This window comes from Enhydra lutris, unplaced genomic scaffold (genome assembly GCF_002288905.1).
Source record: "Enhydra lutris kenyoni isolate GAN:26980312 unplaced genomic scaffold, ASM228890v2 scaffoldscaffold85, whole genome shotgun sequence".
Lineage (NCBI taxonomy): Eukaryota > Metazoa > Chordata > Mammalia > Carnivora > Mustelidae > Enhydra > Enhydra lutris.
This window is the reverse complement of record NW_019154169.1, coordinates 7,437,911-7,452,106: the sequence shown is the minus strand read 5'-3', so window position 1 is coordinate 7,452,106 and position 14,196 is coordinate 7,437,911. Positions and strand designations below refer to the sequence as shown.

Here is a 14,196-nt window from a genome sequence, read left to right as displayed (position 1 = left end):
CCTGGTCAGGACCAGGGTCCTGGGAGAGAGCCATGGAGGATGGGCAGTGGAAAGATTTGGAAAAGGGGAGCTGACAGGACTTACTGTCATGAATTGGATGGGGAGTGGGGATGGACATGAGAATGAAGGAAGAATCCAGACTCAAGATGGCTCCCAAGGTTTGGACCTGAGCAATTGGAGAGTGCGAACTTGACTCGAGTCAAGAAAGCAAAGGAGGTAAGAGTTGGAATTAGACTAGAGCAAGAACTGGCCCACAGTGTGAACAGAGTAGACTGGGTCACAGTCAGCTACCAGGGATGGGAATGAGAAGACCCGGCTCCTCCAGGCATGGGAGCTCGTGGATTTCTCCCCACCTCTTTCAAAGGACTAGAAGGGATCCAATGGCACACAAAGGAAGGAGACAGGGCCTGCACACAGCCCATTTTCCCTGGGGATGCCAGGATCTGGCCGAAGATCCAGGAGTGTTGTCTGTGACCTAGGGAACCAACCCAGGACTTTTGTGCTGGGCCTAGTTGGCAGGGAGAGCCACTGGAGCTCTGGGCCACCGGCCCCACCCTGCCTGCTCCCAATGGACATTGAAAGACGTCCCAGACGAAGGGCTCAAAGATGAAGTGGATGGCCCCCATCAGTGAGGTTTAAAGGCTCCCTTTATTTATAAATGTTATTTGTTACTTTTTTTTTTTTTTAAAGTATGCTCTATGTCCAATGTGAGGCTTGAACTCATGACCCCAAGATCAAGAGTCACACATTCTACCAGCTGAGCCAGCCCGGCGCCCCTGTTGTATTCCATTACTAATTCTAGTTAGTGAAACGGACCAAACAGGGCTGTGTCCTCCTAGGGTGGGAATGTGAACAGATACCCGGACGTTGAGAGGGGACTATGGAAGCAGCTGAAATAACACCCCCAAGCCCAAGTGAGCAAGACAGTAAATGTATCATCTCTTACCACAGGCCGGGCTGTTCTCAACTCTTCCAACGCACTAAAGTGGGTGCTCACCCTAGCTGGGAAACTGAGGCGCAAGAAGGTCAACCAATGTGCCTTAAGGTCGCTAGGCTGGTGTTTGACCTCAGGCAGTCTTTCTCTATAGCTTCTTAAAGTCTTTCTCTATAGATTCTTAAAGGATCCTCCTAGAGCAACAGCAGTAGGCTAAGCAGGAAAAGCTGTGATTTCCCAAAGAGGTAAAGGTCATTTCCTCTTCCCTGCAGAGCAGCCATGGTCGGTTGTACTTGTATCTACACGAAGACACCTGCCAAGCAGGGGTGAGTGGGAGTCATACTCACACAGAGGGGGTGATAATCAAAAAGCACCCCAATATTGTCTCCTTCTATGCCCCTCCCCTGCCCCTTAGAGCTGGCTCCCTTTGTCAGTCACAGAGGCACCTTTGTCCCAGGAACTTGGGCACACCCTGCTTCCTGGCTCCTGCTCAGATCTCGAACCCAGGGCAAAGGGTGTCCTGCCCTGCCCTGGCTCCGTCAGTGTCTCAAAAGAATGATGGGTGTGAATGCAAGCAGATGAAGACCCGGAAGAGGGGACAGGCCAGGCACTGCCACTGCCCTCTCCGCAGGCTAAGTTCACATGTAATGGTTTATGAGAAGGAAACACTCCCTCAGTGACACCTGCCAGGCTACACTAAGGGCTGGACATCTATGATGGCATCTCTTTCCCACCACTTTCGCCCAAAGGCAGTTGCTGTTGCCGCCACCCCTTCTTCCTACAGACAGCAGGCTCAGAGCAGAAGATACTTGCCCAAGGTCACTCTGCCAGACTCCAGAATCCTTCCTGTGTAAGACAGGGATAAACCAACCCAGCTACAGATCAAGTAATATTAGCTATGACTCCTGGCTGGTGTAGGCTGAAGGTGAATGGCCTAGCTAAAATTCCCAATTTTCTTGTAAAATCTCTCCAAGCAGAATGGTGAGGACAAGTTTGCAATCTTGGGTATGAACAATGGAACCTTGGGGAGAATCTTGAATCTGAAATTAACAATGACTCCTGTTTTCTAAGAGCCAAGAACAGGCTAGGCCCTGATGAGAGACCTTTACTGGCCAGAGGTCCTGGACTTCCCACAACTGACAAGGGTGGGTCATTCTCCCCCTTTCACAGATGAGGAAACAGAAACAGAGGCAGAGTCGCCAAGCCAAGGGCACACAAGGATAGGCTGCGCATTAGTCAGGACAGGAGGTGGACTGAATCCTCCCTCATTCCCTCCTCCAGCCTGTCAGGCCAAAGGGCAAGGTATGCCTCCCCTCACCAGGAACCCACTCCTGTTCACCTGCCTGTTCCAGAAGGCAGAAGAGCCAGGCACACCCAGCGGCAGGGCTGGACTCCTACATCCTATTCATTCACATCCTCCTCCTTGCTGACTCACGGCTGCCAGCTGGCAATTGGTGACCTGACACGTCAGGAAGGTGGGTGTGGAAGGTCCATTGTGGGGGGGGTGGTGGGGTAGGGGAGGAAGTAGGAGGAGGGAGGCCCCAGGCAGAAGGGAGGAGGCTCCCCAGAGTGGGCAGAGGCCTACTCCCCGGCGCCCTCTGGTGGGCGAGGGGCAGAGGCGGGAAGCCAATGAGCGGGAGACTCCAGGAATAAGAAGTCATCAAATCTTTATTCAACGCCGGCTGGTCGAGTTACTGGGAGGAGGCCATGATGCTGGACACACCTGTTGGGAAGAGAAGAGGGGAGCAGGTCAACATGGCAAGAATGGGAAACCAACCTCCAGCCACCAACCACGGCACCCACAATTCTTTAGGGGTGGCAGATCACAAAACTTTTCTGGGCCCTTAACACCTTCAAAATCAGATTTTTTGTTTTTGTTTCTTTTTGAAGTAATCTCTGTCCCCAACATGGGGCTTGAACTCAAGACCTCCAAGAATAAGAGTCGCACACTCTTCAGACTGAGCCAGCCGGGCACCCCACAAAGACAGTATGGGGCCCTAGTAAAGAAGCTCAACTCTGGGGGCACCTGGGTGGCTCAGTCTTTAAGTGTCTACCTTCCGCTCAGGTCATGATCCCAGGGTCTTGGGATCGAGCCCCGTGTCAAGCTCCCTGCTCATCGGGAAGCCTGCTTCTCCCTCTCCCACTCCCCCTGCTTGTGTTCCCTCTCTCCCTGTGTCTATGTCAAACAAATGAATAAAATTTTAAAAAGAAAAAAAACAACACAAAAAAACCCAATCTCGACTCTAGAGCAAGGAGACCTGTGTAGGAATCACAGCTCTGCCTTGTACCAAGTGGGTGACCTCAGGCAAGTTCATTAACTCCAGCTTCCCCGCCTGCACGAGGCATGGACCCCATAGAGCCCCAGGACTACATGACGTGCTCAGAACACCCGGTAGCCAGTTCTTGCTCCTCTCACCGCCGTCACAGCAACACTCTCCACGTGCCACCTGCAAGACACGCTAAGCGCCAGCCTTGCACCTCCCCCTGGAGAGCCCTATGCGGCAGGGTCTTCTCCCCAGAACCCAACACGGCAGGGGGGGCACTTCTCGCTTACAGTGCGGATCTAGATGCCCCCCGTGCAAAGGGGCCCACCAAGTCCTGCTCCACAGTTTAGCTCCAGATGAGCTGGTCTGTAGTGAGAAGCCACGCTGGGCCAAGACACAGCTTTACAACCCCAGAATCAGACTCGAGGATGGGGGAGGAGACCCAGGGCGCGAGGGAGCGGCTGGCCCCCAGCCCCGGGTTCTCGCTCACTCGACGGCGCGTGCATGGTGCACAGATCAGAGGGCTGACTGCACAGCTGTCCCACTCCTTTCCCGGCTGAGGGACCAGCAGGGCCAGTTCAGCCGAGGGCCGCCGTGGCTCTCTGCTCCACGTTCTGCACGGACAGCCTCACTCCGCTCCCGTACCTCCACGACGTGCATATTAAGATACTGTTCCGTCACATACAATAATATCCTCTCCCGCATGGGGTTCACGTGAGGACCAAATGACTTAGTAAGTCTCAGGAACAACATAATATTTGTCAGAATCACTGCTGCCAGCGTCCCCACTTTTTGGATGAGGAAACTGAGGCACAGGTAAAACCACTGGTCCCAAGTAGCAGAGCTAAGAAACCAAGAACCGAGAGCCCCACACAGCTACCTGACTCCGGAACCCGTGGACACTTTCTGGTGTCCCTGTTTTTGCAGACACCAGGGCCAAGGCGCCATTCCCAGGGACAGACGGCAAAGAGACCAGAGCCCCCAGGAGTCCCAGGGAAGGACCACTCTGCCTCAGCAGGCAGCCCTGTGAGAGAAGCCAGTGGGCTCCGGCAGAGTTCCCGGCCCAGAACCAGACCACAGCCACCCAAGTCTTCTGGGGCCCCAGCCTCGGCCCGTCAAAGGGCAGCTCCTTAGATGCATAGCCTGTGGCCTTGGGCCCCAACTCACTGTCAAAGTCGATCTTCTCCACAATGTTCTTGGGCTTGATGCTCTCTTCCTGGCTACAGATGAAGATCTGGCCCGACTCATCAGCGCTCCAGCCATACTTGCTCATCCACACCTTCAGCTGGCTGTCTGCAGGGGACATGGGCTGGGAGGGCGGCTCAGGCACCCCGCCCCTGCAGGACCACAGCCAAAGGCTGGGGCGCCCCCCTGCCGGCTGCCTCAGGGGCCACAGGTGTCTCCTGCGGCCATGTGTGTGCTTGCGTTTCCATGGTTTGTTCTCCAAGAGGCAGCCAGAGGGAGCCAGAGGGAGCCTGTCGGCTTTCCCACCCTGACACCACAGGGCCTGTCTCCCCTTTCCGTTTCTCCCTCTCTCCCAGCGCAGACCTTGGTTTCCAACAACAGTGGTACACTTCCTTCTCTGCTTTTCCACACAACTTGGAAATGGTTTTAAAATTACGTCCTCACTATCACGACCCGTAAGGCCAGAACCTCAGCTGGGAATTTCTTTGCGGACAGTTTTTGCTCTTAAAAAACCTGCCAGTAAGGATGCACGGCCAGAAGACAACCTGTTGCTTGAGGTAACTCCTGTAGGACTGTTAGCAATCTGATAAAATTCGTCTGCTTCTCTTTAGACTCAAATCTAAGGGTTGCTTGATCCCTTTTGACTTAATCTCCCTTTTAAATATGTAAAACAGGGTGCCTGGGTGGGTTAAGTGGGTTGATAAGCCTCTGCCTTTGGCTCAGGTCATGATCTCAGGGTCCTGGGATTGAGCCCCACATCGGGCTCTCTGCTCAGCAGGGAGCCTGCTTCCCCCTCTCTACTTGGTTCTCTGCCTACTCGTGATCTATCTCTGTCAAATAAATAAAATCTTAAAAAAAAAAAAAAATGGAAAACACCGACCTGATGAAACGTACTTAGTATAGCCTGACACAAACCGTCCAAGATAGCTTCTGCTAAAGAACAGAGCGCAAAAGCACGCACACTCTACAGATCAAAAGGCAAAACTACCCAAATAAGGTACTGAAATCTCACCCCCAACGCCCCGCTCCCCCACGCTGTGCTCACCCCGCCCTTCCAAGGAGTAGCTATTTTCCTTAGTTTTTTTTTTGTTTTTTTTTTTGTTTTTTTTAAAGATTTTATTTATTTATTTGACAGAGAGAGATCACAAGCAGGCAGAGAGGCAGGCAGAGAGAGAGGAGGAAGCAGGCTCCCCGCTGAGCAGAGAGCCCGATGCGGGGCTCGATCCCAGGACCCTGAGATCATGACCCGAGCCGAAGGCAGCGGCTTAACCCGCTGAGCCACCCAGGCGCCCCTTGTTTTGTTTTTTTTTTAAAGATTTTATTTATTTGTCAGAGAGAGAGCAAGCACAGGCAGACAGAATGGCAGGCAGAGGCAGAGGGAGAAGCAGGCTCCCCGCCAAGCAAGGAGCCCGATGTGGGACTCGATCCCAGGACACCGGGATCATGACCCGAGCCGAAGGCAGCTGCTCAACCAACTGAGCCACCCAGGCGTCCCTATTTTCCTTAGTTTTATTTTCCTTCCCATTTCTTTTTGCAAAGACAAGCAAATACACAAATACGCTTTTCTTCCCTTCTTTTCTTCTTTTTTTTCTGGAAGGATCTTTTACTTTTATTTATTTTTTCATTTATTTTAAAGTAGGGGCCTGAACTCACAACCCTGAGATTAAGAATCAGATGCTTAACTGACTGAGCACCCCAGGTGCTCCTGGAAGAATCTCTTGAAAACACAAACAAAAGGGGTGCCTGAGTGGCTCGTGGTTTAAACCTCTGCCTTCGGCTCTGGTCATGGTCTCAGGGTCCTGGGACTGCATCGCATCAGGCTCTCTGCTCAGCTTCCCCCTCCCCCTCTGCCTACTTGTGATCTGTCAAACAAATACATAAAATCTTAAATACAAAAAAAAAAAAAAAAAACACCCCCACAACTACTCACTACTCACCCAAGCCCCAGGAGCGCTCTTGGGTGAGTGCACGCTACACTTGCCCATCTCATTTTGGCATCTGTTTTGCTACCTCCCTGAGAACAAGTCTGAGCCATTCTGTCTCGTTCACGGCTACATCCCCAAGGCCTAGGACAGCCTGGTACTGAGCAGGCAATCAAATGACTCACGTAGAATAAAATAAATGAATGCCGGAGAATCTCCCAAAGGAACGGCATGTTTGTACCAGTCCCTTACTCCTTCAGTAACGAGCTGGGTGGGACCTTCAATGCTGACTTGCTGGGGCAGGGATGGGCCCATCTGAGGAGCTGGCTGAGGACCATGGCCCCTGACCACCCCTAACCTCCTCGACTGGCACCGGGGACCCAGAGAGGCCTTACCAGTCAGATCCCCAAGCATCTCGGCCAGCAGCCAGCGATCAATGTGCTGGTAAGTGATGCCCACAACGTGGCAGATAACTGCGGGGGGGGGGGGGGGGGGGGGAGGAATGAAGATAGTAAAGGACCACCCCCGGGACCTTGCTGCCACTCCCTACCCCTTCCCCCTGGGGAGCCCAGGCACCGAGACAGACTTACATTTTCGGACAGAGTCTTCAAAGCCGGTTATACCTTCCAGAAGGTCCATATTTTCATCCAGGGCTTGCTGTGAGGGAAAGGATAATGTTCCCAATAATGTGAATGACCTCAACTACGTCATCATTAATGAAGTTAGCAACAGAAGGTACGATTTGGGCATTCACCCCAAATGCCAACTTTCTTCTCTGTGCGACCCTATGACATAAGTTACTATTTTCTGCCCATTTTTAGTGATGAAAAACCAAGGCTCAAAGGAGCTAAGTGACTTGCCCCAAATCAGAGAGCTGGGGGTTGAACCAGGCAGGCAGAAACCACAGACCCAAAGAGGGAACAGAGATAGAAACTTAGCTAACTGCACTCACCCACCTCCTCCTGCTCCTATCTCACTTGGAGAAAAGGCCAAGTGTCCTATCATGACCCACAAGGCCCCACGGGATCTGCCCGTCACGTCCTCCCACTCAGCCCTTGGCTCCAGCCACAGGGGACTCCTCGCTGCTCCCCAGACACACCACAAATCCGCCCACCTTAAGGTCTCTGCACTGGCTGGTGCTGGGTCTCGAACTCTCCTTCCCCATGGCTAGCACCCCCACACCCTTCAGGCTTCTGTCCACAAGTCACCTTCCCAGCAAGGCTCCCTGTGACATTAGTGTGGGAAATGAGAACCCCACGATGACAATGCAAAGGATATACAGGACAGTAAGTGTTCCGGGAGCCAAATGATAAAAGGATTTGAGGGAGCAGTGTGTTCCCCTCCCCATCAAAGGTGGCCGACAGGGCGGACAGTGTGGGTTTCACAGTGCGTGCATGCGCATGTACACATGTGGGAGACCGGGAGATGGAAGGCTGGCCACAAACGCCTGAATAGAATGAACACAATGGCTTCAAGTGAGCAGGGAGAGGGTAGCAGCCCAGCCCACGAGAGGCATTACCAATGGTCCCACTCTGCCTGACATGGAGGGGTTTCCTGGGATGCGAGACTTTCCGCTCCATGGGGTACAGAGAAAGAGGGCAAGAGGTAGATGTGGTAGGGAAGATGAGAGGTTCAGGGAGTTTTCTTCTTCTTCTTTTTTTTTAACACTTTTATTTATTTGACAGAGCGAGAGAGAGCACAAGCAGGAGGAGCGGCAGGCAGAGGGAGAATTTGGCTCCCCGCTGAGCAGGGAGCCCAGTGCAGGGCTCGGTCCCAGGATCCTGGGACCATGACCTGAACTGAAGGCAGATGCTTAACTGACTGAGCCACCCAGGTGTCCCGACAGTTCTCTTCTGCAGGCAAGAACAAACTAGAGGGTGGACATGGTCTCTGGTGACAGAAACAACTGGGGAAGGCCAGGCCTGCTGCTATGAGAGGAGGGAGAAGCACTGAGTGGGCAAGAGGGAAGGGGAACAGGGCACCAGCTGAGGGGTGGTCTGAAACAGAAAAGCGTTCAGTCAGCTGCCAACAGATGTCGAGGCCGAGGGCAGTAACACATGGGACTTCTGCTTTGACTGCTTATATTTTCCCACAAAACAAGGCAGAAGAGCACTAGCTGTGATGAGAAGGGAAGGAGAAGAGGGGATGAGAAGGCGTGAAGAGCTGGGATTGGGCAGCGAGACCCAGGGCTAGGAGGGGATGAGCCCCGAGGATGTGATGGGCCTTCTCCTGGCCTCTCGCAGGGTCTCCCATGCAGACTTTTGCTAACAGACGAAGCACAATGGAGGACCTGGGCTGCTGGTCAGGCCCAAGGACGCCAGGCTGGAGACCTCCCGGGGTGAGCTAGGAAGTGGTCAGGGGGTAGAAACATCTGGCATTCACAGGCAGAAGAGGGAGCGGTTATTGTTAAAGGCGGGTGCCGGGCAGCAGCTCCCCACCTTCCCTGAGCATTGGAAACACCTGCTTCAGATCCCAACGCCTGCACCACACACACACTGATTAGATCAGACTCGGGGCTGGAGTCAAGGATCACTTTTGTTTTGTTTTTTTTTTAAAGCCCTTGGGAGTCCAATGCACCTGAGCTGCAGGGCTAAGGGGTTTCGGGGGGAGAGAGACGGGTCTAGGAATGATGGTGAGAAGGACCCTTGGCAGAAGTGGAGGGTGGGGCTCCAGTTCGAGAGCAAAAGGGAAGGAGCATACAGAGGCTGGAGGACTTTGGGAGGAAGGACAGACATGGGTGTGTGCACATGTGCCCCAGCCCAGGGGCACAAGGGACAATGTGGGTGTCCTGGCTCAGTGCAAGGATGACAAGTCCGTGCAGTCACCCTCGCAAAGCCCTGAGCAGCGGATCGCCCACAGTTATGCAAGCAGACAGCAAATGGGCACGGCTATTCCTTTCAGCCGCCTGTCCCAGCTCAGCTCAGCCCAGCCGCCCACCCTGGCCCCGAAGCCAAGTTACCCAGAAGGCCTGGAAGTGGCAGGTCTCCAGCAGGTCTCCGAGGTATAAAATTTGTCGGATTGGCCGTTCTTCTTGCTAAGAGAAGAATGTGTTAAGGGAAAACAGCCCTGAGCTTCAGGGGGCTGCCACTGAGCCCCAGGCCACCTCTCCCTGCCCACCTTCTATTCACCGCAGCACAGCTAAGACAACAGGCGAGCCAGCAACAGAGCCACAAAGCCAAACACTGGCCTTTCCACACTCTGGGAGGAGCCAACTCTTAGAGAACCGGCGTGGAGAGGCGACAAGACACACTGGGATGTGAAAAGGCAAGACACAGACCAACACGCACAAGAGACCACCATCTGGGTGGGGGACTGGTGTGTGTGTTGGGGGGGGCACACACACGTATGTGAACACACACGCCTGTACTCATTCGTCTCTAGAGTATCCAGAAAGGCACCCAAGAATGGCAAAGAAGTGTTGCCCCGTGGCAGGGGAATAGGGTGGCTGTGGGGCAGGGGAAGGAGGAAGCCTTGTCTCTTTCCACTGTATGCTTTTCGTACTTTTAACAGCGTACCATACATCTACTTTCTTCTTTTTTTTTGAAAGCCCCCAAAACAGACGCCTAGGGAGGGGGGCTGATCTCAGAAGGCAGGAACTCCCACAGACACACCTGGCAGGGCAGGTTCACTGCATAAGTGACGGGCAGGTTAAGTGTGACAGCATCAGGACTCTGAGTGCCAGAGCATGGGTGAGGGACTCTGCCAAGCTTGTCAAGGAGCCCGACTTGGGATGCAATCCTGGGACTCCAGGATCAGGACCGAGCTGAAGGCAGTCGCTTAACCGACTGAGCCACTCGGGCACCCTCACTCTGAGGTTGAAGTCTTCTATGGCTTCCCGGTGCCCTTCTGAGTCTGACCAGATTGCATTTTGCAATCCATGGTGAGGCTGCACCAAACTTCCTCTCCTGCCTCTGAAAGACCACTGACCTCTTCTTTTTTTCTCCAGGCCTTCTTACCTCCTTACCTCCGCCCAGATCACCCTTCCTTAACACTCCATTTAGCTCATCTTTTGGACGTCCCCTCCTCCAAGCCCTCCCTTACGTCCAGACAGGATCAGGTGCCTCCTCTGGCCTCTCCGAACCCCAAGCACAGACTGTAGGCCATCACTGACAAGAGGACCTCTGTCCCCCACTGCATGGTGAGCTCTGGGAGCCTGTCCCGGCCCCCCAAATGTCCCACCCAGCACAGCACCAAGCCCAGAGGAGGCACTCTGAGTTTGCGGCTGAATTCACAGCCCGCTGACCCGGGGAATTTATCTACCTTGCCCCCAGCCCTTCCACCACACACCCCGCCCGGACACTGGAAGGATACGTGTGCCTGATCAATCATGCACTTGCACAGTGTGAAGTCCGTGTGGGGCAGGTTGGTGAGGGCCTTCAGCAGGATCTGGGCAGTGACTGTGGTCTGAAAGAAGGCTGGGTTGAACTGGTACCTGGGAAGGGGAAAAAGAGACAGAGCCTCAGCGGCCTCTTCAGGTACCTGAGGCCCAGTGCTGTGGCCCAGAGCTCAGGAGTTGGACATACCTGGGCTCCAGTCCCAATCACAACACACTTGCTCTGTGATCTTAACCTCCCTGGCCTAGTTTCCTGTTCCACAGATGGGGACAGTTAATCCGCCCAGCCACCCTGTAAGCCAGATGCTGTTAAGTGGTTCACAAGCAAATGAATATGAAGTACAGTCTGCAGCAGTGGTAGAGGCTCTGGAGCCAAACTGCTTGGGTTCCCTCTGGCCTCATAAGTGACCCTGGACTACCTCTTTGAAATTCTCTGTGTTATCGGTACCCCCTCTCAAAAGAAGAGACAGTAACAACCCTGTCTACTTCAAAAAGACAATACGGCCATCTGACTTAACACCTACAAAACTTAGAGCATAGAAGCTAACGCACCATGAGCACTCACTAAACAGCAATTACGCCACTAACGATCTAATCAACCCCACAAACACAAGTGTTCTTATTGCCATTTTATAGACCTCCAAACTGAGACAACATATAAAAATTACACAGCTGACAGCATGTCTATATGGCACGGGGTGGGGGGATAGAATGCAAAGGTCTCCATCCACAGGAGAACGGGTGGTTTAGTCAGTCGCACAGGAAGCCCTACACAAGAATGACAATAAATTGCAGCCGCAGGGGGCGCCTGGGTGGCTCAGTGGGTTGAGCCTCTACCTTCGGCTCAAGGTCGTGATCTCTGAGTCCTGGGATGGAGCCCCACATTGGGCTCTCTGCTCAGCAGGGACCCTGCCCCCCCACCGCCTGCCTCTGCCTGCCTCTTTGTCTACTTGTGATTTCTCTCTCTCTGTCAAATAAATAAACACTTAAAAAAAAAAAATTGCAGCCGCAGGAAAAAATGGATCGATCTCACAAACCCGATGCAAAGTGGAAGACGCCAGATGCCAAAACGCTCATGCTGTAGGACTACGTTTGTGTCAAGTTCAACACAGGCAAACCCGAACCAAGCTCCTCAGGACACACGCATGTGTGGTAAACTCACATAAAACCAGATCATGAGAGCCTAAAAGGGGTTACAAGGGTGGGAGGTGAGGTGACTGGCACAAAGGATACAAGTCAAGGGGCCTGGGGCCCTGACAACACTCAATTTTGTAGTGAGTGTGGTGTTTACATGGGTTCTCATTTGTACTTATTTAACTAGAATTTTGTGTTTTGTACCAACCTATATATATAACCCTTAATTAATTTTTAAAAACCATCTCTCCTGCCCCAACTCCCTTGGCTTCCTGGCCTTGCACACCAAGAGAAGCCATATCCCAAAGACCAGCCCAATCCTGCCTCATCCAATGTTGAGAGTGCCCGCCTGCCCCGGCTGGCTGCTGGCCTGGAGGTGGGGGTGGAGGCAGACACTCACAGCTTCAGGACAGCCAGGTTGGCTTCCAGATCATAGGCATTCTCCTTCGCCTGCGTCTCCACGTACCGCTCCAGGGTGGCCAGATTCTCAGGATTGTACCTATAGAAGAATTGAGACAGGAGAACAGAGACGAAAAAGGAGCTGAGGCCAGTCACTTTATGGAGGCAGGGCTGCTGGGGGAGAACTCTGGCACTGGCCACTTACTCTTAAATCAGCTCTATAACCTCTAATAACGCTTACCCACGTTACAGACCTAAACCAAAGTTCTGAACCACCCCCCCCGCCCATCAGACTCCTGGAACTTTTCTAGGCTATCCCGCCACCTCTCAGCCAATCAGTCACTGTAACCTGTACACCTGGCCTCCTGGGCATCTTTGCCCCTCACCCCTCCTCCCTGCCCCAGACCCCCATACTGGTTTAGTCCCATCCTTTCCTGCTTAGCTTCCCCCATCCCAGCCCTGACTACTTCAGGCTATCAATGCCTACTGCCCGGTTTGTCTGGGCTCTGAACCGGGAACCCCCTGCAAGCATGGCCTGGGACTGTCCTGGTCACCTCTGTCCCCAGTACTGCCCAGAGAGGACAGAATAGATTTCAGTGACATGTGTCCCATGAACAGCATGAGAGGAAAAAAAAGAGAGAGAGAGAGAGAGATGAAGAGGCACTGACGGACACTGTGAGAGGCTGAGAAGCGGTGTCACAGGAAACTGAAGGGCTGTGATAGGGAAAGCTGAGCAGCAGAGAGAAAGACCTTAAAGCAATTAAAAAGCGAGAGCACTCCGAGGTAGGCAGGGCTGTCTCATGTCCGTAGGTCCCTGCAGTACCGTCTCCTTACACACGTCCCCCTCCAGGGCGAATGGGAAAACCTACTCCCGGGCAAGTCCAGGATGCTAATCACCCCTTGCGCTTTCTAGAAAATCCCCTCCACCACGCCGCTTGGCCAGAAACGCTCCCTCCGACCGGGCTCAGACCTGTCGATACCCTTGAGCAACTTGCCCACGTTAGCTCTCATCTGCTCAAACATCGCCATGACGAATGTCGCCTCCCACGCCGGGGCCGGAGCCGAAGAGCCAGCCGGTACGGCGTCCCCGAGGACCGGAAGAGGAAGAGGTGGTGGAAACGGAAACTACGTCGTCGTCTTCTTCGCCGCGCTTGCGGCGCCCGCCACGTGACTTTCTTTCCGGCGGGCGCAGTTGACGCGTGCGCCTACGCTCCCCACAACCCGGACCCACAGCGTGAAAAAAGGCTTCGTCTTGCCCAGTACGCTGGCGCCGGCTCGGGGCGAGGAGGCGGGGCGAAGCTTTTCCCGGGCCTCGCGTACGGTGTCCTAGCCATTCGGGGACGTGTGTGCGAACTCCGCGGCTGGGAGACCCCCCCCCCCACCGGCGTACGGGCTTCGTGTTGCGCGCGGTCGTGAACTCACAAAACCGTGCTGGGGAGCGCGCAGTATCTCTTAACTTGGGCCTGGCCAGATTCCTTAGGGAAGTGCCCTTTGAGGTCCCCTTTGCCCCAGGCCTCGGCTTCTGAAGCAGGATCCTGAGCTCTGGGGTCCTCTACCTCGTCCCCACACTCCTCCCCAACCCCAGGGCTAGGGACCCGTAAGGTTGTGATGCTCTATGCCGCACGGGCGGGCTGGGCTGAAGGGCTCCGGGACCTTGCTGGCTGGTGCTCAGTCTCCTCCAGTCTTGGGGGAGAAGGCGAGTGCCCTTCTGCACACTTTAGACGCGAATGCACAAGCATGTGGTATATCCGTGGAGGTATGTGCACACACATAGCACGTGTGTGCACACGGGTATCCAGTCGTGTGCGCGTCTACTGGTCTGGCACAGTGGGTACATTGGTGGGTACGGCCAAGCGTATGTATGTATCTAGGGAACGGGCATGTCCAGGGCATGGGCACTCCTGGGCAGGCCTATCATCCATCTCCGGACGGCGGCCAAACCCTCAAACACTCAGCAGAGTTTCAACTGTGGTTTTTAGCCACCGCCCAGGACGCGGTAGGGGGTGCCAGGGCAGGCCCTCCTCC

At 54.1% G+C, this 14,196-nt stretch overlaps 1 protein-coding gene across 1 annotated transcript; it reads right to left on the bottom strand.

Moving 5' to 3' along the window:
- Window positions 1–2,584: 2,584 nt before the first annotated feature.
- On the bottom strand, window positions 2,585–13,282 carry LOC111161447 (eukaryotic translation initiation factor 3 subunit K). The gene is made up of 8 exons (XM_022525101.1): window positions 13,142–13,282; window positions 12,173–12,271; window positions 10,617–10,737; window positions 9,265–9,339; window positions 6,896–6,962; window positions 6,701–6,778; window positions 4,366–4,491; window positions 2,585–2,657 (listed from the first exon to the last, which is right to left on the bottom strand). Exons 1-8 carry the CDS (start codon window positions 13,198–13,200, stop codon window positions 2,626–2,628), a joined length of 657 nt encoding a protein of 218 aa, XP_022380809.1. The 5' UTR covers window positions 13,201–13,282; the 3' UTR covers window positions 2,585–2,625.
- Window positions 13,283–14,196: the final 914 nt, after the last annotated feature.

Bases quoted from the DNA above. Each gene is read 5' to 3' on its own strand.
- LOC111161447 (XM_022525101.1), bottom strand. From the start codon at position 13,200: ATGGCGATGTTTGAGCAGATGAGAGCTAACGTGGGCAAGTTGCTCAAG. The intron at 10,738-12,172 runs GTGAGTGTCTGC...TCCCCTTCCCAG, and splicing joins AACCTGGCTGTCCTGAAGCT to GTACCAGTTCAACCCAGCCT. The intron at 9,340-10,616 runs GTATCCTTCCAG...TTCTTCTCTTAG, and splicing joins GCATGATTGATCAGGCACAC to CAAGAAGAACGGCCAATCCG.